Source organism: Cheilinus undulatus, linkage group 15 (assembly GCF_018320785.1).
Source record: "Cheilinus undulatus linkage group 15, ASM1832078v1, whole genome shotgun sequence".
NCBI classification, from domain to species: domain Eukaryota; kingdom Metazoa; phylum Chordata; class Actinopteri; order Labriformes; family Labridae; genus Cheilinus; species Cheilinus undulatus.
Window position 1 is genome coordinate 25,201,575 of NC_054879.1, and position 26,060 is coordinate 25,227,634.

At 39.0% G+C, this 26,060-nt stretch overlaps 1 protein-coding gene across 1 annotated transcript; it reads left to right on the top strand.

Annotated features, from left to right (window-relative positions):
- The first annotated feature begins 1,611 nt into the window (after positions 1 to 1,611).
- si:ch211-67e16.11 lies at positions 1,612 to 24,957 on the top strand. Its single transcript, XM_041807499.1, has 8 exons — positions 1,612 to 2,827; positions 6,409 to 6,675; positions 14,363 to 14,617; positions 16,840 to 17,010; positions 17,108 to 17,239; positions 20,011 to 20,177; positions 24,405 to 24,659; positions 24,753 to 24,957. Exons 1-8 carry the CDS (start codon positions 2,569 to 2,571, stop codon positions 24,927 to 24,929), a joined length of 1,683 nt encoding a protein of 560 aa, XP_041663433.1. The 5' UTR covers positions 1,612 to 2,568; the 3' UTR covers positions 24,930 to 24,957.
- The last annotated feature ends 1,103 nt before the right edge of the window (positions 24,958 to 26,060 follow it).

Genomic DNA, 26,060 nt, shown 5'->3' on the forward strand with positions numbered 1-26,060 from the left:
GTCAGGCTGATGAACAGCAGCCAAGGACTCTGCCTCAGTGCAAAGCAGTAACTCTAATTCTTCACCTTTTCAGGACACCATAGCTGCTACTGACAACCTTTTAACTGCTGTCATTGTATTTATATATTTGTTTACACAGGCTGCTGTGTAATATTACTAGTGCAATATTCTCACCCTCATACACAGCCCCGGTTTTCACTGCAACAATCAGGACATTGTTTTTCTATTTTGTATATTTGTACTATAGGTAGAGTATTTTTATAAATAGGGTACAGTTATTTTTTAAAGTCTATTTAAAAAAAGGTACAATTAATTGGGATTTACTTAAGAAATTAAGAGATTCATCGTGATCATAAACGTTCATTTGACATCCTTAGTTTTAACATCTGTTGTAAGTTGTTGCATGTGTTTGAGCACAAATGTAAAAGCTGTTTCTGTGTGTTTAGTTTTTACTTATGGAAAAACTTAGGATAAAATTCTTCTTGCTCATTTGGACCTCACAGAAAACTTGTCTTTTCTGCATCTTATCAGGTCTGCATATTTCCATCCTAAAGGCAGGATGTGCTTGTAGGTAAAAAATCTGACCACTAGAGGGTCTCATTGAGGGAAGACCCCTAGAAAGAAACTTGTCTTTGCATCATTTCTTCTCCTCATCCTTTCCTATCTTTAGACTTGTTTGTTTTGCCATCCACCCTCATGCTCATCTTTTATTATTTTATTTTAAAGTCTTCCTTCTTTGTACCAGCATCATCACCTCTACTTCCTCTTTTTCTTTCAGCTTTTCCAACTTCTATTTCTACACTTTTATACACCACCTCTCCTCTCCTTCCCTCTCCCTTTACCCCCAGTTCCATCATCTTTCTATCACTTCTCATCCATTTCTTTCTGTTTGTTTCTCTTGTACCACTCATCTCTTGTCCTCTCTCCTCTTCTTCAGTCTTCATCACCTTTACCTTCCTTCTTATCCTTCATCTATCTGCCCCTTCTCTCAGTCAAAATAAATATCTAATACTTTTCTTCATTCTGATTTTCCATAGGCTTTTCCTTCTTTTCACTCTAATGCATCCGTTTCTTTCCAAGCCTCTTCATCTCCTCCTCTTCCTTCTCCCTTTTCCATCATTTTCACAGCTTCTTTCCACTTTCCTACCCTTTCCCCTTCATTTTCCTCCTCTACTTCTCATCCTTCTGCTCTTACTTTCTTGCACTTTTCATTCTTTTTTGTTCATTCCCGGTCTCTCCTTTCCTTTACCTCATTTCTCTTCTCTTTCCTGCCTCTTTTCCTCGTCATTTCTCTGCCTTTACCCCGTCTCCCTTTCTCTTCCATTTCCTCATACTTCTACTCTCTCCGTCCTTCCTTTTGTTGTTTCTTTCAGTCATCTTTTCCTGCTTGTTGAACTCAATAAAACTTCATATCTCTTCATATCCTCAAGTCTTCACCTCTGGCATGTCATAGCTTACAAATAGAGGAAGGGGGTGGTGTGGGTAAAGAAGGGTGTGTTTTAGAGGGAGAGGGAGATAGAGAGAGAGAGAGAGAGAGAGGGCTGAAGCTGAGCAGCGGTGGGTTGGGCTGCAGGATCTTTGGATGATTCCAGTCTCAAGTGTCACTGAGAGCAAAGAGTCTGAAGGACAAACTGGTTTTAGTGGAAGAAGAAGAATCATCTCTCCTACTATCAGGACTAAAATCGCATTTCTTCAGGATGATCTTTAACTTTTAAAACCAAAAAAGAGCCTGAAACTGCTCCTGCTGGTTGAAAAGTCACTGGTTTTGAGGAGAAATAAAGAAGAAGAAGAAAAGTCAAAAGAGAAAAGACAGGAAGAACCAAAAAAGTCTTGGATGTATTTGCTTCTTTAGAAATCAACAGGAAAAGAAGAATAACAAAGAAGTGACACAAGAAAAGAAGGGGAAGGATCCATCGGAGAACCAGAGGAGGATGTTGTTGCATGCTGCATCACATCGGATGCAAAGAAAAGAAGAAATAAAAGGACATATAAGGATGCAAGGATTGAGTAATTAAAGAAAACGGCAAGTTTCTGCTTCAAATTTAAGAAAAGAAAGCAGGAATATTTAAATATTTTTCAAAGATATGATTGCAAAAGATGTTATAAACTGATTTTTGCAAACTTCTTTCTCTCAAGTTCGGCAAAAAAGGAAGGAAAAGTTTGAGTTTTTAAGTTTTTGGACACTTTTTTATGAAATATTTTGATGATAGAGGAAAAACTCAAGAAGGAAAGAGAAGGGCGAGTTCAAGGACAAACTAAAAGAGTAAAAAAAAGCTGAAGCAACGCAGGTGTGAAGATGCAAAAATGATTGAATAAAAAGGAAACAGAGGTACAAGCAGGAAAAGTGAGGAAAAAAGAGAAATATCCTGGAAAAAGAAGGGGAAAGAGTAAAATCTGCTCAGAAATAACAATCAAAAGGTACAAAAGGGAGATAGGATGAACAACGAGGATAAACCAGAGTAAAAATCAACAGAAAAGGAAAGAAAGAAGACTCAAAGAGATCAGATTAAAGAGTCCAGATAAGGAGGAAATCAAAGAGGAAAGAACCAGAAGCATCCAGGTGTGAAAATGAGGCTCCTGGTGCTTCTTGCAGCTTCTCTCTCCATCCTCCTCCTCCACCCCCACTTGGCGGCTGCAGCCCTTGCAGGCGGCGTGACCCCTAACAAGCTGGAGCGCTGGGTTCGCTCCGGCCTCCAGTCGCTGCAGTGGGACCAGCTGGACCGCTGCCTCCGCATGTCCTCTCTGTCCGAGGCTGAGTGTAGGAGGCTCTCCCACCTGCCGATGTCCGCTGTGGCTGTGTATGTGTCGGAGCCACGCAGTGCCGCAGGTAGGGATGTCAAAGGTCAAACAGTGTGGGGCTTTTAATCCTCAGTCGAGGTTTGGGGGTTAGGGGAGTTTTTGTAGATTAATCTGGAGGAATACAGCAAGAAAAACAGTTTAAGTTGAGCTGATGTGCAATTTTAGGAGGGTAAGAACAAGACAAGGTATGACTGAAACAGATGAATCTTTTCAATTACTCAAAACAAATATAAAAGAGCCCAAAAAACAACTAATGTTACCTTTAATTCAACTGAAATCTAGCAAATCTAGCAAAATGTCCCCAATTATGCTTTCGTTTACAATATCATACTTTAATTCCAATAAGGAGAAAATCTAATGATTGATTCATTTCGATTATTATTAATGATTATTTTCATTATTATTCACTGATAGGCATTCTTTGTCAAACTACAATATCATAAATCAATGAACAGGTCAAAAATGAATAATTATTAGGTAGGAAATTTACTAAAGAATGTTTTTAAATTTCTATTTAAAGGATAAAAGCTTGTTTATGCATCTTAATAATCCAATTTTTATCCACTTCTTTTCCAGATTCTTTCATGTTAAAGAGAAAAAGCGAAGGAGCTGTTTATTAAAATTAAGGATGTTTAAATTCCATTGAGCTGTGTCATGTTCAGAAATCTGTTTTTTTGCTTCCTGGAAAAGCAGAACATAATCCATCATTAATGTAATGAAATCAAAATGTCTGTTGAACAGGCCCATGAAAAAAGCATAAAAAGCTGCATCTGTGTCCAACTATCGGATTATATAAGCATAGAAAGTCATCCAAGCCCTCATCCTGGCATTGAATTTGACAAAACTGTGAGACCATTTCAGATAAACTGCTGTAAAAACCAACTATCAGAGAAATTCAAACCTTAGACTCATCAGTTCCACTTGTTATTCTTGTAACCTGTCAAGAAATGGTTAAAAAAGTATTTGAAGACAGTTAGAGTAAATGCTGAGTAAAGCAAACTGTGATTTAAATAAAATCTTATAGTTAGTGTCTGCAATATTGGCATTTTTCCTCAAAATGTCTGACAGAGCACCACCGCCCCATCCCTGATAATGTTTTACAACTTAAATGAAGACCCACAGACATGAGCTCAAATAGTCTATTAACACTGCTTTGATGAAAGTGAGAAGAGCTGACTGAGCTCCACTTAGATCCTAAAACACTACAAAATCACAAAGTAAAATATTAACTGCAAACAATTTGTTATTGGAATCAGTTGGATAAAAAGAATCATATAAACAATTGTGATGAGCAACTTATGTCTACATGAAAACAGTCAAAATATAAACCTCCTAGAAATAAGGACAAATTATTATCAATTTGGCACGTAACTGAATTGGGAACAATTTCCTCCAATCTGTCTTCTGATTGCATGATTTTCAGTGTTGATGTTGTTTTTGGAGATGATGTATTTTTAGTGTGTAGCTTAAAAAGAAAATAGTTTACCTTGAATAACTGATTCATACAAAATATTCCAGCTATTTAATTAAATAAGAATCCAGGCTGTCAAAGATTAACATTTTTGATGGCAATTAATCTCAGGATTTCTGAGGTTAATCGGGATTAATTGCAACCTTTTTGTTGCACTTTAAAATTCCAATATATTGCATTTAAAATTGCTCTTGTGCCCTTTTGGATTTTCTACTGTCTTGAACTAAAGGTAACTGACTTTCTGTTTGGATACAGATCTTTTGTTGGAAGGGCTAAGATTATGATATGAAATCAACCACAGAAAAAGAACTTGTAATGGATTGAAAAGGAAATAAGGCAACAGAAAAAAGCCAAATGTTTGATAGCACAAGGTTCAGGTGCCTTTTGTCTTGTCCACTGATCTGTTTGTGAGTTTTTAAAATGAAATGAGACTTTAAGGAGCAGTGGAGGACTTATTTTACATCACTGTGACTGCAGAAGGAAGCTGCAGTGGCTTAACCAAAGTGTGTTGAAAGGGACAATTAAACATGCAATTAATCGCAATTAAAAAAACTGTGGATTGCAGTTAATTGTGATTAATGCCACGAATCTTGACAGCCCTAATATCAATATAGTGCACTTGTTTTCCCATGGTAACTGTAATAAATTGCTCTGCAACTTTGCAGCATATTATTAAGCCTTCATTTATGATTATAAATCATTGAGGTTAAGCTCTGTCTAACAATCATCAATCAATATTTATTTTTATAGTGCCAATCCACAACCAAAGTGATTTAACTTAATGAAGGTCTAGATACTTTTATCTGCTATGTACGATGTCAAGCAGACAAAAATTTGATAAAAGAAAATCTGGATAAATTAACATAAAAAATGCAGAACAAGACAACAGTGATCACTTAAACAGACAAGAGTAACATCAACATAAAAATCAAGTAAAATGGTTAAAAACAGAGGTTTAAATTTTAACTCTAAAAGATCTAGCATGACCACAAGAATCCAGTGCATTGTTTAAGTTACAATAAATTTGCACTGAAATATCTATAATAATGTTAAGAAAAAGACTACTTCTATGTCCCTATCTATGTAATTTTATGTTGAATTCTTACATTATCACAAATATTTCCAACGGTTTTCATAAAAGATAAATTCTTAATCTTTCTAGTTGTTTTATAGCTGTCATTACAGAGCCAACGTAACAGACAAGGCTTGTTTATTGCTGCCATTGAAGTAGATCTTAAGTAGAAGACTGCTCCACAATGAAACAAGAACTGCTTCTGTAAGCTGCCGCTCTGTATCTTATTCCAGTTCTGTGCTGCTTATTTGTAACCTGACTTGTCAGATAGACTGTTTCATATCTCCATTGCATGGGTTTAACTCACCTTCAGTGGGGAAACTTCCCTTATAAAGCTTTTGGTATGGGCAGGGCTCTTTAAGAAATTCTTGGAAGGTGATTGGACAAACATTCTGTCAGTCACATTGGTGATGGGCCAATCAGAAGGACATGCGCAGCTCCAATACTAACCTCAGCTCTACAAGCTAGCCCTACTATTGTGTTTGAAAGGCAGAGCTTTCTGCTGAAGCCTAACAGGAGACATGCAAAAACATTTTCTCTGCTAAGAGAAGCTTCCGGTGGGGCTCTTTACTCTTGTTTTAATAAAGAAATGTGGTCTCGGTCTGATTTAACTGCTGCTATACTACAACTATATCTAAGACAATGGTTACTGGCTTACAGTACAACTCCACCCCAACCCAAATGATCATAAACTCATGCCAAAGCAGGTTGGCAGAAGAACAAAAACATCTTTTCTACCATTGCTATTGGCTCACAATACAAGTAAACCTGGTTTGTAGCTACTGCCTCATTCTCCTCAAACAACGCTGACTGGTATGGCACAGTACAAAATGGAGCTTTGCAAGATGGATTTGTCTGATGACAGACAGGGTGCCTGGCCAATACATCTGCTTTGTAAGGTTAGCTTACTTGTGATGGACCACGTTTATGCTCCGCCATCAGTGGATTCAATCGCCCAAACTCACCTCTGTAACACGGAACTCACCCCCAGCCATACATTTTGTACCATATGCACAAAGCTACATATGAGCTGTAAGCCTTGTCCATTCTTTCTGAAACCCTGCAGGTAATTCAGACAAAGTTCTGACCATCCTGCCGGACTCCTCTGGTGGGATAATGAGCTCCAAGTCTCGGGGTTACAGCATCAGCCAGGTGCTGAATCGGGATGGTGCCCACAGGTACCAGCAGGCTTTTCCAGGGCTCACGGCCCATGATGCTGTGCTGGTGTTGGATCCAAGCCCTGGGGAGAACTTTGGGCACCCGGTGTTCCTCTTTTACGTGGATGTGAATGTGACGAAGAAGAGGTGCTCCCACATGGACGGCATCTACCTAGGTGAGCAAACAGACATTGATGGTGTTTGACTTGTGTGAATTGTTAAATCATTGTTAAAATCGGTTCTAATGCTCATTAAATGTTGGTGTATTTTACCCTAGAATATCCAGATATTTGGAGTTTTTGCTCTTTTCAGTTTTGACTCATTTTTTCTTTGTTAAAACGAAAGGAAGAAAAGATTGAAAATGCATAAAACTAGCATAGTTATTACGTAATGGATAAATAACTGACTTCGGATAATAAGGGAACAAATAAGTAACTGCATGATATCAGGGAACAAATTAGTAGCTAACTGTTGGTTACCAGGGAATGAATGAGTAATTTTATTACAGTTATTCTATAAGTTTTGGAGTGGAGTTAGTCACTAGATACTCATTAACCAATGGTTAACTCACAGGTAAGTCCTCATTCGTTCTCCATGACGGCACAAAATTTCGAGAGCCTTATCTTACAGTCATTACTAGTTGAGTAATCATTAAGCATCTTACCTTATCACTTTAAAGAGGTTTTAATCAGCATCTGCATGGTAACATGGTCAACTAGCTGTTAAGACCTCATTCATCCCTGGCTGGCTAACGGTTACACTGTTTCAAATTATTATGCAAATTGTGTTTTAGTGGAAGTAATAATCAGTTTTTGTTTTCAATTAAACTCATGGATGGTATTGCGTCTCAGGGCTCTTTGTATCACTGAAATCAATCTCAGACACCTGTGATTATTAGTTTGTCAGGTGAGCTCAATTAAAGGAAAACTACTTAAGAGGGATGCTCCACATTATTAAGCAGGCCACAGGTTTCAGCAATATGGGAAAGGAAAAGGATCTCTCTGCTGCCGAAAAGCATCAAATAGTGCAATGGACAAGGTATGAAAACATTAGATATTTCACGAAAACTTAAGCGTGATCATCGTACTGTGAGGAAATTTGTGACTGATTCAGAGCACAGACAGGTTCGGGCAGAAAAAAGAGGAAGGTTTCTGCCAGACAAATCCATTGGATTAAGAAAGCAGCTGCTAAAATGCCATTACAAAGCAGCAAACATGTATTTGAAGCTGCTGGTGCCTCTCGAGTCCCACCAACCTCAAGATGTAGGATCATCCAGAGGCTTGCAGTCCTGTATAAACCTACTATTCAGCTGCCCCTAACCAATGCTCAGAAGCAGAAACGGTTGCAGTGGGCCCAGAAATACATGAGGACTAATTTTCTTGTTTACTGATGAGTGCTGTGCAACCCTGGACGGTCCAGATAGGAGTAGTGGATGGTTGGTGGATGGCCACCATGTCCCAACAAGGCTGCGACATCAGAGAGGAGGTGGTGGAGTCATGTTTTGGGCCGGAATCATGGGGAGAGAGCTGGTATGAAAATGACACCAGAAAAGTCTTAAGAGTTTCTTACAGACCACTTTCTTCCATGGTAGAAAAAGATGAACCGTGCCTTCTGTAGCAAAATTATCTTCATGAATGACAATGCACCATCACTACATTAGCCATGCTGCAAAGCATCTGTGTCATGTGGGCCCCATCCTCCCCTGACCTCAACCCTATTGAGAACCTTTGGAGCATCCTCAGGCAAAACATCTATGAGGGTGGGAGGCAGTTCACAGCAAAGAAATTCAAGCAGAAACTCTTCAAAAGCTCACAAGTTCAATGGATGCAAAAATTATGAAGGTGATATCAAAGAAGGGCTCCTATGTTAACATGGAACTTGTCCTGTTAAGATGTTTATGATTGAAATAGCTTGTGATTTCAGTAAATATGACCTCCTAATGCTGCAAATTCAACATATCACCATTTTCAGTTCTTTACAACATATAAAATGTTTGAAACTCCATTGTGTGTAATACTTTGGAAGGGTGCATTTTATTTATTTTTTTTTATTTTTGAATGCAAACATTATTATTCACAGAAATTTATCAAAGCATTTGTTGCTTGCAGAAATTCTTAAATTTGTACCTGAAAATACATTTAAACCTTGATTTTTTTCAAATTTGTAGTTGGAAAATGTTGGTGACCCCTGTCCTAAAGGGTCTCTCTTTTGGCAAACTGAGGTATTAACTCCCCAACAATCACAACACAGAAAGGCTGGATAAGTCTAAAGTCTACATGCTAAGAAAATAAAGCTGACAGATAAAGCAGATACAGAAAAATTACAAATAATCATAAAAGGAGTGCAGCAGGAATCTCTTCTTGGTCCTTGAGTTCTCTTGACTGGTTTTCCTGAGTGCATTTTTATGCAGATGATTACATATTTTTATTTCTAGCTACACAACCAAAGATTAGCATCTTGTGTGTGGACGCTTGTCAAATATTAGTCCCTCTGAGATAGCAAGAGACTTTGATGCAAACTGTCTTGAATAATTTTCAGCATTTGACTAAAAAAATCAAGCTAGCAATAAAAGACCTGGATATACTAATGTGTCTTCAACCAACAAGTCTTTATGATTTAACGTCTCACATCCCTTTCTTAAATTAAAGTTACAGTTTGCAGAATGGGAATGGTTGCCTTATGTACTTCCACTTTCATTTTGACTGATATGGTAACATGCCTACTGTAAATGGACTGCCCTATGGTATGCTCATTTATTACTCTTGGATGTTTTTAAATGCTTGTATATGTTTTTTTTTCCTATTTCACACATTTTTGGTTTGTTGTACTGTCCGGTCTTAAAGAAACGTACCCATTAAAAGCCCCCTTTTTAGTAATAGTAAAAATATTTGCATTAATCAAAGCAGAAATTGTAGTAAAAATGGAGGTATAGGGGACAGTATTTCAAAGTCTAATCCAAAAGACACAGAACCCTGTGGAATTTCTTGCAGACGTCTCACCTCTCATCCTGAAGGCTTCTTCAGATTGTCGTTTTTAGAGTGTGTGTGTAAAAAGTTCTGCCTTTAAATGAAGCAGAAGAGAAAGTTAAAGTTGAATGTGCATGGTCTCACTCACTGAAAGCTCCATTTATAGCTCATTGTCTGCTGCAGAACACTTTCCAGCTCAGTGGGGGGTCAACCCAGCTACCTCTCCCGCACTTTCTGCCCTCGGCGACATCTGATATGTCTCGATTGCGTGTTCACTTTTTGTAATAACCAACAGGAGTTTTAGATAAAGAGGGAGGGCTTTTTGCTTCTTGAGAGTTTTTTTTTCTTTTGGTTTATATAACATCTTAGTGGACCATGTTCTGGCCTACTTTTAACATTTTTAAAAGACTTGAAGTGTTGATGTTTCTAGTTTTACTAAAAATAAAAAATAAAAAAAGCTTAAAATCAGAAGGATAATACTAAGTGTAGACCTGTACTAATGACAACTATCCTGTTTTTATGAAAATCCCAAGCATATGTAAAAGCATATGTTTCCAAAATCATGACTTCCAGTGCTGGAATTTATATCTAAAACAAAAGGTAATCTGCCTCCCTAAAGCACACTTCACACAAATGACATGCAACTCAAGCAATATTCTTTCATAAATATGGTGATTATTAGGTGGCATAAAAACCAAACTTAATGTTGGAAGTAAAAAGAACCATGCTGTAGTTAAAGCTTTATAATGCATTCTCACAAAGGATGATCAAGTACTGGATGATTTCCTAGTTTCCTAGTTTCCTAGTAGAAATTGAGGCATGCCACATCAATAAGTCAATTATCATTCATTGTCTAAATAAGACCGACTACAATATAGATGATTTTCTTTACCAACAAAAACATTATACATTATGATCCTCTGAATGCACATAAGACTACAGGTGCACCTATAAAAATCTAATATCTTAAAAAGTTATTTTTTTCAGGTAACTTAAGTCAAAAAGTTTAACTCATATATTCTAGATATATCACACACAAAGAGAAATATTTCAAAGGCTTTTTTGTTTGAATAATGATTACGGCTAGCAGCTCAAGAAAATAAAAAATTCACCTAAAATATTAGAATTTTGTGTAAAAGTCAGATTTCTTGTCAGTAACTTCAGACCTGAAAATATCTCTAGCTATCAGCTAATTAACACCAAACATCTTAAAAGGTCTCCTGAGACTTTATGCTCTCACTCTAGTTAAATACAAACAACCACAATCATGGGGAAGACTAAAGATTGCCTAGAACAGGGACCCTTTGGGGGGTTGTGAGACACTGAAAGGGAGTCAAAAGATGCCTTCCAAAAACAAAGCTCGCACATGTGACCTGTTGTAAAATAAATGCATACAATTAGTTTATATTAAAATAAACAATCAGTTGCAATCAGTTGAGATTTCTGCTGATATACAAATAATGTTTTAAAAAATCCTTAGAATGTAAGTCTGTGTGTGACTATTTTTAAATGTGCTCTGCTGTGCGCCGCTATTTCTGTTTTGGGTCGTCTCCTGTCGCTATATTGCATCTTTAGTCCAAACTTATTCATTGGAGAAGTATAGAGCACTTGGACCTAATCCCAGTTTTGAAATCCCAATTCTTTCAGCAGCAGAAACAGAATGATCTGCCAGTATTCATAGCTGTATGGGGGGTCCACACATTAAAAAAGAACAAAGAAAAACATTCTGGGAGGTCACAGAAGAGGAGGAGAGTCTTTTGGTTGCACAGAAGCAGAGAGAGAGTATTTTGGTCATATTTGTAAAAGGGTTGACAGTCAAACAGCAGCATGTCTAAAAAGCTCCAATTTTGGTGATGGCAAACACCGGCTTTCCTGTGCATAAAAGGCCAAAAGGGAGAGCAAAATAAGTGTTTCCGAAGTGCTTTATTCATGTAGAAAAAGTCCAAAGGGACAGGCAGCCAAAGTATTCCGTGACGGTCCTCACAAGTCCTGTAGAAGAGACATGTTTGAAAGTGCAAGTTGTTGACCTCCCGCTGTGCGAGAGGTTATGGCCAGATGTTTGAGGTGAATTTGGCCCTGCGTTACACGAACACACACCTGTCAATTATTCATAGAGCACTGAGCCCCCTGCTGGGTCCTGTGGATGGTTTTGGACCAGAGTCTTTTAAGAGAAAAACTTTCTTTAGACCTCATTTAACCCTTGGAGGGTGGGAGGAAAGAAGAAATTGAGGAAGAAAAGGAGAGGATGAAAATGCAGCTGAAGAAAATGAGAGTGGAAAAAGCTAAGAAGGTGAATAGGGCAGGTGAAGTAAGGGCTAAGAAGTTGTTAATAAAATAGTAATGAGGTAAAAAATTAAAAATTAACTAACAGGTTATCAGGCACATACAAAACAGCACAATGACATACAATTTAGAGACCCTTTAGGGAAATCTACTTCTGCACATATAAGGGATTCAGTAGGTGGCAATACATGGAAATTTAATCAAACCAATTCCACTGACAAATATAAAACAATTTGAAGCATGTTTCCAAGATGCAATAAAATGATATGTGATATATGGTTGATATGGCACGATAAAATTCCTTACCACACCAGGTGATCTGTTGGGATCCAACAAAAAACAATACTACAAATTGGACAAAATGATATGATGTGATAAAGGATAAGATACAATGACAAAATATAAACCAGATTTTGATAGCATTCAGTAAAAGTCTGCATAAAAGTATATAAAACCATAAATAACTAGAAAAGCACTCGGAGAGCTTAGCCCTATCTCCCAATAGTAAAGAATCCTTTAAAAAAATTCCTGGATCCAGACGGTGATCCGGATCACTCCCAAGATCTAATCAGCTCTTCCTTATGCCATTTCTGACATTTCCTGAAAATTTCATCAAAATCTGTCCAGAACTTTTGGGTTATGTTGCTAACAAACTAACAAACAAACAAACTAACAAACCCTGCCGATCACTTAACCTCCTTGGCGGAGGTAAAGAATGAAAGCAAACCCGTATGCATCCATGATCCCCTTCTGCTTGAAATTCACAACAAAAGAGAGAGAGAGAGAGCAAGAGTGAGCGAGAGAGCCGATAGCCAAAACAGATAGTGGAAGTCTCAAGTTTGGCAGGCAGTGAAGCACAAACCTCATTACATTACCATGATCAAGTTGGAAGAAAGGAAGCAACATTAAAGCTTATACAACACTGTGTACCAAGTTTTGTATTCAATTACAGCAAACATAGGATAGGGCAGGAATAATGCAAAAGAAACTAGAAAAGCACTCGGAGAGCGCAGACCTCCGCCATTAGCCTTATCTCCCAATTAGTAAAGAATCCTTTAAAAAATTCCTGGATCAGACGGTGATCCAGATCAATCCCAAAATCAAATCAGTTCTTCCTTACGCCATTTCTGACATTTCCTCAAAAAAAATGTAATCAAAATCCATCCATAACTTTTTGAGTTATGTTGCTAACAAACAAACTAACAAACAAACTAACAAACCCTGCCGATCACATAACCTCCTTAGCGGACGTATTAGTGTAAAATGGCATGGTACAATAACACAACCTGTAACGTGAGACAAAAGATTTGACATGTAATCATACAGCACAGACTGATACAGCCTAATTTGGAATATAGGGCAGGGTAGGATAGGAGGGGATGGGTTAGAGTGGGATGGAAGAGAATGGGATAAGATGGGATGGGATAAGATACAATGGATGGGATCCGATAAAGTGGGACAGAATGGGACGGGATAGGATAGGATAGAGCTGGATGGGATGGGAAATATATTGTAGAGTTTAATTTGAAGGATTTTTTGGGGGGCTGAGGGGGGGTGGCATTGAAATCTAGTCATGTTAGTGTCATGGGAATTTGTGGAATAATTTGTAATTTTTCTGGGGAAATTTGATTGGAAATTTTGGAGGGGAAATCCTTTAAAGTTTTCCTGAATGTTGGGGAATTTGTTTGGAAATATTTCATTATTGCCCTGGAATTTTGGGAGATTTTTTTTGAAATTCATGATTAAAAATTTTGGTTGGAATTTCCTGTGAATATTAGGGCATATACTTGAACATTTTTTGACTTTCTTATATATAATTTTAGGCCAAATTTTAATCTGAATCTTTGGGCTTTTCAGAGCTTTACTGAAACATTTGAGGAATTTTTGAGGATTTTTTTTATGGGAATTTTAAAAGCTCATTTTCACCTAAATTTTTGATCATGTCTTGGAAATTATATGGAATTTGGGGGGATTTTTTATGTTTTTTTGGAATCTCTAATTTCCAACTCCTCCAGAACTTTGAGTCAAAATCTATTTCTTGGCCTTAACATGTTCTTGTGCTTAATCATCAAAAAAATGACATGTCTCTTAATAACTTACAGCATTTCTTATTGATTGAATTGCCCCATACCGCCTGGCCAACAGACAAAAGCAGTAAAAAACCTACTCAGTGATGTGTTGTTTCTGCAGAAACAGAGCCCTCTGGAGATGGGCTGTGCTATCCATGAGTCTTGGAGCAGCCATCGTTGGCACTTGAAAACATATTTGTAGTCAAAATGACTTCCCACGAGAAATCTTGATTGTGTTTGTTGTTGTAGAGTGAGATAAGCCTACTGTCCTCATATGCAGACATCATTTTTATGTGAAAACTGCTTCCTGTTCAAAGAAAAGACAGGTTTGCATTTCAGGTCCTGCCAGCTCAAATAAATGGGGGAAACTACAATGCATTTCTGACAAAAGCTTTGGGCCTTTACTTATAGAGCGAAATCCTTTTAGGTTAGAATGTATGTCCAAGTCCACAGTTATGATCACAATATCTCTTCCCTCTGTGGCAGTGAATTTAAACTTATCCCTGTAGATTTCATTAAGTCACTTTCAATTTCTATGTCTCCAGGTGAGGAATGTCTGACTCTGGCTCTGAAGGGTCGTTGTCAGAACCAGCTAAAGCGTCGACAACCCAGTCCAGACCGGATTATTGGAAATGCACACGGTCGGCTGGGAGGTGTTGCACTCCGCGGTGGAGCCATTACAACCAGCAGTGGCAGCCGTCTGCTTGACCGTGCCATTGGAGGACTCTGTGAAGTCCACTTCCTTCCACTGGTGATAGGAGTCGGGGACAGCAACAGAACACAAAGACTTAGATGTGTTGGTAGGTCTTCATTACTCATTTCATTAGAGCTGAGGAGAAAGTGACCCTATCATCTTTTGAGGTTTTCATTTTCTCTCAGCTTGCACCTTGAAAGCTCAACTTGGCTGAACAGATCCAGGGTCTTTACTCTAAAAACTAAAGCAATATGTGACTTTCTATCTAGCTGTAGATTAAAAAATCAAAATTAAGTACCAATTTTCAACTCTTTCAATTGCCTTAGATTAAAGAATCCATTAACAGAAACAAGTCTTAGTTAAGGATACGCATGTCCCTTAAAACCAGCCTTCAACAGTCATTCCAACTTCTTTCTCACAGATTGAATGTGATGTTCATCTTGATCATTAGCTTGGTACTAATACATAATGGGAATTGCCATCTATGGGCTAAAAAATTCAGCATTTTTAACCTTGGAATCAATTTTACTTGACAAAGAAACTTCAGGTAGTTTCTTACGTTAAGAGACACTTCGTTTCATTGAATCTCTAGGATAATTGGTGATAATTGGCAATAACTGGTATCAGCTGACAGCCAGCTGATTCCAATTATCGCCTCCCAGCTCACACAGCCAATCACAGCTCTTTCTCTCCACACAAGTGTTGTATTTAAATATGACGTACTTCTCACTAATCCCTCCTTGCAAAAATGCTGATGCACCACGCTGCTGCTGATGGCAAAGCTTAACCTCCTCCACCCCAGCCTCCTCCTTTAAAGCATAAAGGTTGTTGCACACTCATTCAGATTCATTCTACTATGGATTAATTGCTATTGAACAAATTTTATTGTATTCAATGCACATTGTCATAAATGTATCTATCCATACGGGGGTTTCTAAGTATGTGCTCCCTGGAAAGTCAATGCATGCTATGTGGCCAGAGAGTATCTTATGAGCAGAGGTTTCTCTGCCATGTAAAACTGTAAATCCATTTTCTTTGTTGCCATTTTCTACATGGCAGAGATAGCATTGCATTTATAGCATCCATACTCGTATTTGAAATGTTTTGTGCTCTGGCTTACACCAACATGGAGACAAAAAAAATTCGCTAAAAGGCTTGTTAAAACAAAGAACCACACGTCACATAAAGCACAAGGTGTCAGGGCAACAAATTAAATATTCAGCTGGTTCACTGTGGACAGGAAGTACAATGAAGTCCAATGCTGTGCATTGCTACACAATGTCTGACACTTGCATGCTTTTAGGATATGGAGTAAGCAGGTGCTAACTAATACAAGCAAGCTACCATTGAAGTTTAGTAGACAAATTAGAATTCAAAGGTTGTATCCCTGTTCCTGCTTTCTTCTAGGAGAAAAGAGTGAGCATCTACAATGCGGTGGACTTTATTTAGTTGAAGTTTCAGATGATCTTGGAGACATCTCAAAAAAAAAAAAAAAAACATTTTTACTGCCATGTGAATTGAGATTGGATGATTCCAAAATGATCATGCACACAGCCTAATTCAAAATGGTGAGAAGACCATGGCAAACAAGCATGCATTGTGTAAACATCTTAATTTTGCATTTGCATGCTAACATTTGCAATGTTGCTAAACTTATTGTACCGTTCAGGTTCGTTAAAATGTCATACAGTTTAAAAATATTCAATGATGAGATGAAATCGTAATTTGGACATATTTCCTTCACTAAAAGTACCCAATTTCCTGTTAATCAACCAATTGCTGCAAAGTTCACCAAACAGATGCAAAGTTTACAGCTTAATGAAGTCCAAAGGTAAAGTTAGGACAGTCAATGTGAAGAAAGCCTCCCAAACTGCTGAATAGAATTGATAAAATTATATTAAGATGCATATCTCCACCTGGGTTTTATGGCTTTCCATTGAACTCTGTGGTAGCGTACTGAGTGACTGTATTATTATTCTCATGTATCACCAGGACCACCCACACCTGCAGCCTCTGCCAGCAGCCTGGGCCTCGTGAGAAAAAGAGCTGGGAAAATGTTACCATGCTGTGATGGCAAACAAAGACAATCCTCTGGATAAAACCACAAACCCACCTCTGGCTACAGATATGTAGACAGGAAATATTACTTAATTGTTGATTGTGACCCATTTAAACACACAGCTGAGTTTATCGGCAAACCACGTTTGTGCCAGAGAAATGTGAATTAGTAATGTGCTCTGGTTGATTCAGAAGTCCATGACAAGATCCTGAGTATTTTACCTGATAATGTCACTCAAATCTGACCTCCTTCCCTCCTTACTTTTACAGACCAAGCAGAGTTTGGGAGGTGTCCTCAGCCTATACCAATGGTGTCTCCCAGTCTGCCCATATCCAGCTGTGAGCTGAATAAGAACACCAGACGGTGCCACCAGCAGCCGTTGGCCACTCACCTCTCCTGTCGACTCTACCAGACCTGTGACCACGCTGTGCTCATCTCAGGTGGGACAGCCTTTTTTCGATTGTCTGGATTGTTACCGTCAGGTATCATCAAGTGGAAGTCATAAAGTGTTATGAAATGTCTTAATGTACACTGCAGGTGGTTGGCAACAACAAATGACATTCCAGCGCCATGTTCAAAACCTCCAAAGGTTCTACAGAATGCTCCAGAACAACGGTTTCCACAAAGACCACATCAAGACCTTCTTTGCAGGCAGTGGACAGCTCCCTGGTAAGACTGTGTGGCTATTTAACAACTTAATTTTCTTCTGTTTCACAAATTCACCATGTGGTGCACACCTTGTAGCTACAGTGTGCTTAAGTAAGCCCAGAACATGGGCTATAAAGAGTAAGTAATCCAAGCTGTAATACAAACAGGCTTTTTCCGCCTGGGTTGCAAAATAATCCACCAAAGACTGACCTGACTAAGTGGCGAAGGCTCCTTCCATGTAGGGGTAGGGTGAAATACTAGGGCCAGAGAATTCCCAGAGGTGCACTCCAAACCAAGTTTTATGGGAATTCTCCCAGAATTTCAAGCATTTTTAGTAGAAATGTCTGGTATTGTCTGTTTACATAAATGCAGTTGATGACTGCTGACGTCATAGGAACTTGGAGGGTTGCCCTTTGTAGCTCTGTTTCAAGGGGAAAAGGGAACTCAAAATTTATGGGCTGGGATAAGTTAGGAATGTGAATGAGCCCACCTCTACTGACTTTGCATTTGACATCTTAATGTCTGTTTATCCCTGGCTCACTAGGCAAAAGAGACATAATTTACTGATTGCCAGAGATAAATAAATACTCCTGTCCATAAATTCCCAGTGATAATCTGTAATCTACGTATTAAACCACAGTTATCTCCTCTTGTGTAGAGTGGCGTACTAATGAAAATGGCTAAATTTGCTTCCTGTCATATGTCATGAGAGAAGGCAGAAGGAGGATCACAGCCCTATATAGGAAGAATAGGAGCCACTGGAGTGCATAACATTATGTAATGCACATTTTTGAACATAAAAAGCTTGAAATGTCAGTATTAGATACTTGAGATTATTTAATGAATAGTAAGGGCTTGCATCTGCAGCTATACTTTACACTGGCAGCACTGCTATGCAAATGCCAGATCGTATTTCACTTGAATACATCAACAAAACGACTTTGCGGGGCACAAAATCAAACTGTAGCACAGCCTTGACAGATCAGTGGAAGTCCTAGAGTAGTGTCCTGAGCACCAAAACACAGTAAAGGCTCATATATGCTATGTGTTTGAAACACACAGATATATATGGAACTTTCTGTCTGTACTCCGCGCTTATTTAATCAATTCTCTAAAAGTTCATGGATACAGATCAAATGCTGCAACACAACTGCCAATCGGGGGGGGCAGTGTTGATTAATGGGGCCAACAGTTCAACCCAGAGATGCAAAACACAACAGAGAAGAAACATTTGATAAAAAGGCAGGACTTAATTGAGTTTTCTGAGGAAATATCGCTAAATATTGAGTGGGCTGTTAATAAATAAAAACATATCAATCATGTTGGCTCACCTGAAAACAAAGAGACAAAGGAAACAACTCAATGCTGTTCTTTGTCCTTCAATTAATTAAGAAATGCTGTCAAGTTCAGATAAAACTTTAGCAGCACCCACGCTGTCTTCCACCATGATTGCACCGGTCTCTTGTTGCTGCTTGCTTATGTCACGATTCCGCTGTACCTGAAAGTACTGCTCCCCGTTGCTGATTTGTACTGTCACTCTCTAACCGGGCCCAAACAGTTCAGATGGGAGTTTTGCAAGATAGATTCGCCAGTGAGAAACACGAAAATGGGCTAATCCATCTCTTTTGCAAGGTTAGAAGAGCTTCATTACTTCCTTTAGCCTAAGAAACACTGGACCTTCCTTTACCAAAAGAGAGATGAAAAGACAACCCACAATTCTTTGCTTCAGCTTCAATTAAAGTGGAATCCTGTTGACCACTCATCAAAAGTAATTTTCACTGTCAAACTGATGATTCATGTGATAAACGGGAAAATAAGGATGAAAAGAGGGAATATTACAGACATGACTATATTGTCCCACATATTGCTAGCCTATCTCTCTTATCCATTTTTTATACAAACAGTAAACCAATCAGTTGATATTTTAAACTGCATTTGTTTTGCTATTTTGAAATGTTGAAGTTAGTGTGATAAAAATGTATTAATTACAACCATTTCAAGCGATAAAGTTGGCATATTTCCAAATTGTGGTTATTATATTTCTCATCATAAAACGAAAGTAAGAAGAGAAAAATCTGTAACCATTTAAGTTTTTTTTTTTAAATTTGCGGATTATAGAGCTTCTCACATAACAAGGTGAAAGAAAGACAGAACCAGGGTGTACTTAAATAATTAATAGAAACAAGAGAATTGAAGAAAGAATGGATAGGTAAAGAATAAAACAAAACTATTTAATACCGTTGCAAAATAAAAAGACTTGAATATTAATCATCTTGTCATACTGACTATAAAGTGAATTCAAATTAAGAGAAAAGTTTCTGCTGTTCTAGATATTCACAGTCACAGTGACTTGTCCTGAAAAGATATTAGGGTGTAAAAATCTTAATGAGCTCATATATATCACAGAGGCTTTCACGTTTCTTTCGCGGCACTAAACATGGAGAACATGCTGAGTGATAGATGTGAATTTTGTAGTCCATCAACACTGAAGTGTAGTTTTCATTTAAATAGCACACGTCATGTCCGGTCCGCAACATCCACCTAGGGAAAGTGCATCGATTTTTCTTAATCACCCCGTTCTCCTTTCCTATCCTCATACTCCCACCTTTCCTTGATCCTGTGACATTTTTTACTGGGGTTAAGGAAAAGTGGATAGTACAGGACTTAGGAAGTTATTTTTTGGAATTTTCGAACGGACCCCTGGTCTTCCGCCATCCACTGCAGTGAATAAGTGTATAGTGGTCACATGACAGTAAAATTTCTTACGCTCTCCTGTTTCCTTTCCCCCACAGAGGACGTAGAGGGAGTTTACTCTGCAACGGAGAAAGCGGTGATTCGTAACCACGTGTCGTATGTCTGCAGGAAGCAGCACTGCGCCGACACACTGGTTCTCTACCTGAACTCTCCGACACGCAACGATGGCACCATGCTGCTGTGGGACGCAAACCTCAACGGCATTGTAAGAGACACACGTATATTCTCATAATGTAGGAGTGGATGTTACTGCCAAAGAAGTTATCTTAGTAATAATCTTTATACATAAATATTAAACACTTGCTTTCATCCCATTTATCAACGTGCCAGTGTAAATGCCAATATAAAGTGTTAAACACAGGCTGTTATTACTGCAAGTACCAGGCTGCTACTGTCATAGAGAAAAAATTTTGAAAACTCATTGCATTCATTGTTCATTACCAATACTTGCTTTACTGCTCAGAATGAGCTGGGACACATATGAAACCAGACCATTGTGGTCTGGTGCTGCTTTTTAACCACTTTTCTCCTTCATTAGGCCATAACAGTGCATTTAAAGAAAACATGGAGTTTACAGTTCAGTAAATAAATCTTGCTGAGTGCTGCTTTGACTGAAAACACTTCTCAGCTAAGGACAAGTGACAGGCAGAGAAGAAAGGCATGCTGTGAGTCCATCTCAGAAAAATCACAGCAGAGCTCATCTAACGTATGACAGCAAGTTGATGTCCAAACTCCATATAGCAAAAACAGAGGATACTAGAAGAGCAACACAGCTGCACAGAAACTGTGAGATGTGGCCTCTGCTGAGCACAATAGAAGTCATCATGCAGGAAGACAGAGATCAGGCATCATCCCTACTGATTGGAAGAGGGGCATTGTTGTTCTAATCTGGAAGAGAAAAGGTGGTGTGCAAGAGTGTAACAACTACAGGGGCATTACACTTCTCAGTGCTGGGCAAGATCCTTGCACTGATACTGCTGAACAGGATTTGTGATCCACTGCTCCAGCACCAGCAGCCTTAACAGTCAGGCTATACAACTAACGACAGAGGGTTTCTTGCAGCCTATGTTGAATTCTGGAAGGTGTTCGACTTGGTGAGTAAAGATGCCCTCTGGAGGATTCTGGAGCTCCATGGGATCCTATGTGTGCTCATCCAGCTGATGTCTGCCCTATATTTTGGTACACAGAACTGCGTGTGGTGGCTCCACCTCTGACTTCTTCCCAGTTGATTCTGGGGTGAGGCAGGGGTGTGTCTTAGGCCCTCTCCTCTCCTCGTTACCTGTGCATTCTGGATAATAGGGTGGGTAACGGGGCAGCAAACTGTGGAGTGTCATTTGGTGATATCCAGATGACTGATCTGGACTTAGCTGATGATGCTGCGATCCTTACAGAGACTGCAGATGTTCTTAACTGTATGAGGAGGCTAAGTGTTGGGAATACAGGTCTCCTGGGCCAAAACAAAGATCCAAGCATTTGGGGATGCTTTGGATGCTGCAATCAAATCTTTGTCTGAATGGTGCAAGTGTGGAAGTTGTAGAGCAGTTCACCTAGCTTGACAGCAAAATTCATCAATCCACTGACTGTGAGGTTGAGATCAACCACTGAATTGGACTTGGACATGGGTTGGCTGAGCAAAACAGTGTGGTGTTCCTGGTACCTGAGTATGCGGATGAAAGTTAGAGTCCTTGGTCCTTCTATACTATACTCTTATGAAGCCTGGACACTGACTGATGGCAGAAGCGCCAACTGGACTTCTTTGTGACAAGCTCTCTTTGTGAATTTTTGGGTATCATTGGCAAGACCATGCGTCTAATGCTGCCTTGCTCAACGGAGCAGGGATGGCAAAGGTCGGCAATCAAATACCAGAACAGCACTTGTGCTTTGATGGGCACCTGACTTGCTTTTCCGGGCCTGATCCAACTCACTGCATACTTTGGAGACCACATGGCCATCAGGAGGCCATCTTCCAAATTACTAAATTTTGCCATGATTAAAAAACATAAGGTCTTTTCTCAAGATCTCAACGTAAAAATCTCGTTATTGTTTGATAACGAAAGCAGGTTTTCCTATGATGGAAAGTTGTGCTAGCACTATGTGATAGTTTCTTGAGATTTCCAACAAAACAGCCAAATTTACATTGAATTAAGGAAATAAATTTAAAAAAAAATGAATGTATGTGTGTCCTCCCAGTAATAATGTATCGTTTAAACATGCTTCTTTGTCCTTTGCCTTTGTTCAGTCCTATGTTTTGTTCAATCGAAGGTCCAGTCTGCATACATTTTCATTCAATAAATCTGAGTGGTTGAAATACAAAAAGAAAAAGTGGTGATGGATCCTGAGGCTAGACAACTGAGAAACACAGTCCTAAACAATGAATTCAAACTCATTAAACTCTTAAAATCAATGTATTACACTGTTTAAAGTTAATGTTCCCAATGGTTCTGCATATAAAATATCTAAAGATCTGCAGTCTGAGCATGTCATCACCTCTTCCAAACATGCAAACTGAAAATATGCATGAAATATTCATACATTTCCTCAAAATCCATGTGTATGCAAAGAGAATATCATGCCATGGTGTTGAGAACACACGCAGATGGAGACAAACACTTTAAAGCCCATCGTCAGACTCAGTTTTTTAAAAATAGATCACATTTGGAAAACGATCTATTGAACACATATGGCAGAAATTATCAGCCTGATAAGATGATTCCTCTGACCACAAACACAGAGACATGGCAGGACCACCCAGGCAACAGAGAGCATTTCATTGCTTTGTTTCTAAGAATGAAGACGTGAGCCCATCTGTTTAAAGATGGTTATCACAGAGAGAGGTTTAACTCTAATCAGCAGGTTGGGCTGACTGCAGCAGGCTTTGGTGGAGGCTCTAAAGACAGACCGGTGCATAGAAATGAGTATGTATCTTTATTTTCTGGTATTATTTCATGTTATCAGTGAGCTCCAAACCTGATACTACATAACAAGCTTTAGTTAAACCAAGTGGAGGAAAAAACATCAAAAACTTTTAGTATGCATTGTGAATTTATACCAGATTGTGCAAAGGCTACATTTATGCAATGTTGACAGAAGGGGAAAATGTGCTGTGGTACCATGAGGGTTACAACTGACATTCATCTATTTGAAACAAAACAAAGCAACAATATTCAGACCCCATTCACTTTTTAAATGTTGTTATGTTGCAGCCTGACACTGCAGTTGAAAAAAATATTCTCATTCATCTACACTCAGTGAAAACAAAATTTAAAAAATGTGGCCAATTATTTGAAAACAAAACCTAAAATATCACATAGATATCAGTATTCAGCCCCTTCATAGAAACACTGGAAATTTAGCTCAGGTTCCTCCCATTTCTCTGGATCTTTGCTGAGATGTTTCTACGCCTTGATAGGAGTCCACCTGTGGTTAATTAAATTGATTGGGCATGATTTGGAAACACACACACTCTCTGTAGAAGGCTCCACAGCTGACAATGATATTGCAGCAATAACCAAGCCATGAAGTCAAAGGAGCAGCCTGTAGAGCTCAGAGACAGGATTGTTGGAAGGCATAGGACTGGGGAAAGTTCTTGAAGGTTCCCAAGAGCACAGGGGCCTCCATAATTCTCAAATGGAAGGACTCTTCCAAGACCTGGACTCTTCCAAGACCTGGTCGCCCAACCAAACTGAGCAATCAGGGGATAAGGGCCTTAGTAAAAGAGGTGACCAAGAGCCTGATGGTTGCTCTGACTGAGCTATCCTGTGTGGAGATGGGATCACCGCAGCCCTCCATTGATATTGGATTAGTGGCAGAGTGGCTAGACAGTAGCCTCTCCTGAGTTCGAAACACATGAAAGCTACAAGGCTTTCACATGGAGTTTTTTTTTTTTTTTTTCAAACTCCTTTTTAGTCCACAGGACTAAAGAGTGGTGTTGTTTCCAATAAGAATTTCACTTTTTGAGTCATCTGACCACAGAACAGTTTTCTTGTTAGCCTCAGTCCATTTTAAATGAGCTTTGGCCCAGAGAAAATGGTGGCGTTTCTGGATTTTGTTTCTATGTATTCTTTGAATGATACAGCTTTATCTTACATTAGTGGATGGCATGGTCAACTGTATTGACAGACAATGGAAGTGGAAATGTTCCTGAGCCCATGCAGTGATTTCCAGTACAGAATCATGTCTTTTTGTTAATGCTGTGCCTCCTGAGGGCCTGAAGATTTCAAGTATCCAATACTGACCTCCAGCCTTGTCTCACAGGGATTGCTCAAGATTCTCTGAATCTTTCATGATATTATGGACTGCAGATGGTGGGATATACAAAGTATACAAAAGAATATGCTTTTGTATGCTGCACCGCGGTTCATCTGCATTGTGGCTTTTCCCAAAGAAATGGCACTCACCCTAACATGCTGGATCTTTTTCTTCCCCTCCTCAGGCTGATCTGAAGGAGCGATACTCTGTCAACGAGCTACTCACTGACCTAGCCGGCTGCAAAGCCACCCGTGTTTTGCTGTTCGTGGACCAGAGCTACAGCGGTGTTCTTTCCAAGAGGCTGCGGGGGTCCCTGAAACACCACAATGTTGTTCTGATCCAGAGCCAGACCCGGCAGACTTACCAGAGGATGAACCCTGGCTGGGATGGCAGCAGCTGGTCCTACATCGGCCCTTCTACCTGCCTGCTGGACCACCTGGTGAGTAGTATTCTGCTTTTGCCTCTCTAAAAACAATGAAACACCTGCATTAGTTGGAGTAAAACATAAATGCACATCTTCCTGTGTTCTCAGGGTTCTGGGGTATCTCGCGTCTTCGAGCCATGGGCTGGCCTTTTAAATGTGACGTTGGCAGGCGCTCCCTGTAACGTCACACCACCTCTGACGGAGAATGAAATGCGGCGAGAGTACCAGGGCTGCCAGAACCTTCCGACTGCTCTCTGGCACCAGAAATACAGGAGGCCCAACTAAGAGAGACACTGAGACGGACTGGAGCAAGAGAGAGAAATAGAAAGATATATATAAGTAAATATATATATATATATATATATATATATATATATATATATATATATATATATATATATATATATATGTATAAAGGGGGAGAGAGGGAGAGAGAGTATATGAGAGGAAAAAAAATTAATCATGGACACATGCACACCGTACACAAGAGTTTGCCGTACACTCATGCACCTTTTCTGGTGTGCGTTAATGTAGGACTTTCTTTTCAGTGTGCCTCGTCCACACAGGTTTGTGTTTTTTCTGTCCGTACTAAGGCGGTAACCATAGCGATGACAGCTCGTCCCAATGGGATGGGTGTCCTGAACACCATGTGAAGTGAGTTCAGCAGGAGGACAGCCACTCTCAGAGGCCAGTGCTAGCTCCTGCCTGGGTCATTGGGTGTAGAGTCTGTGTGTGGAAGAATCTCTAGGGCACTTTCAGAGCCAATCATTTATCTCTATTTTTATCTTTACCACACTGATTCCCTCTTTGTTCTTTTATTACTTTATCTGCTCTTTTTATTCTGTCCTTTTCTTCACCTTGGTTGGATACCTTCCTACCACCTTACTTTATCTCCTCATCTAGCCTCCTCTGTCCTTTCTTCCCATCATTACTTTTATATCTCCTTTTATTTCTTTATTCTTCTTCCTTCTTCTTTCAAATCCCCCCGTGTTTCTATTGCTAGCTTTAATTTCATTATTAACTCACTTTAAAAGTGTTATTTGGCCAATTTTTGTTTCTTCAATGTCCTTTATTTTTCTCTGCCATTTCCTAACTGCTTCTTAATTTTCTCAAATCTTTTAGGAAAAAATCTAAACCTCAGCTATTATGAAAATAAACCCTGTCATTTATTGTTTATAAAGACATCACTGAATTCTACATGATGTAAATTCAGACAGTGTTTTACAAAAGACAGTATTACTCTTTTAGAACCCTTTAACTTGCAATGATATTTTGCAAAACCACCCACTTAAATAAGACATGACAAAAGGAGAAAAACCCTTGTCTTTAGATCAGCTGTCAGCCAGCAAGCCAAGAGGTTAGCAGAAGTACTCAAACACTTGCTTTAGTCAAGGCATGTTTATCTTAATATTACCA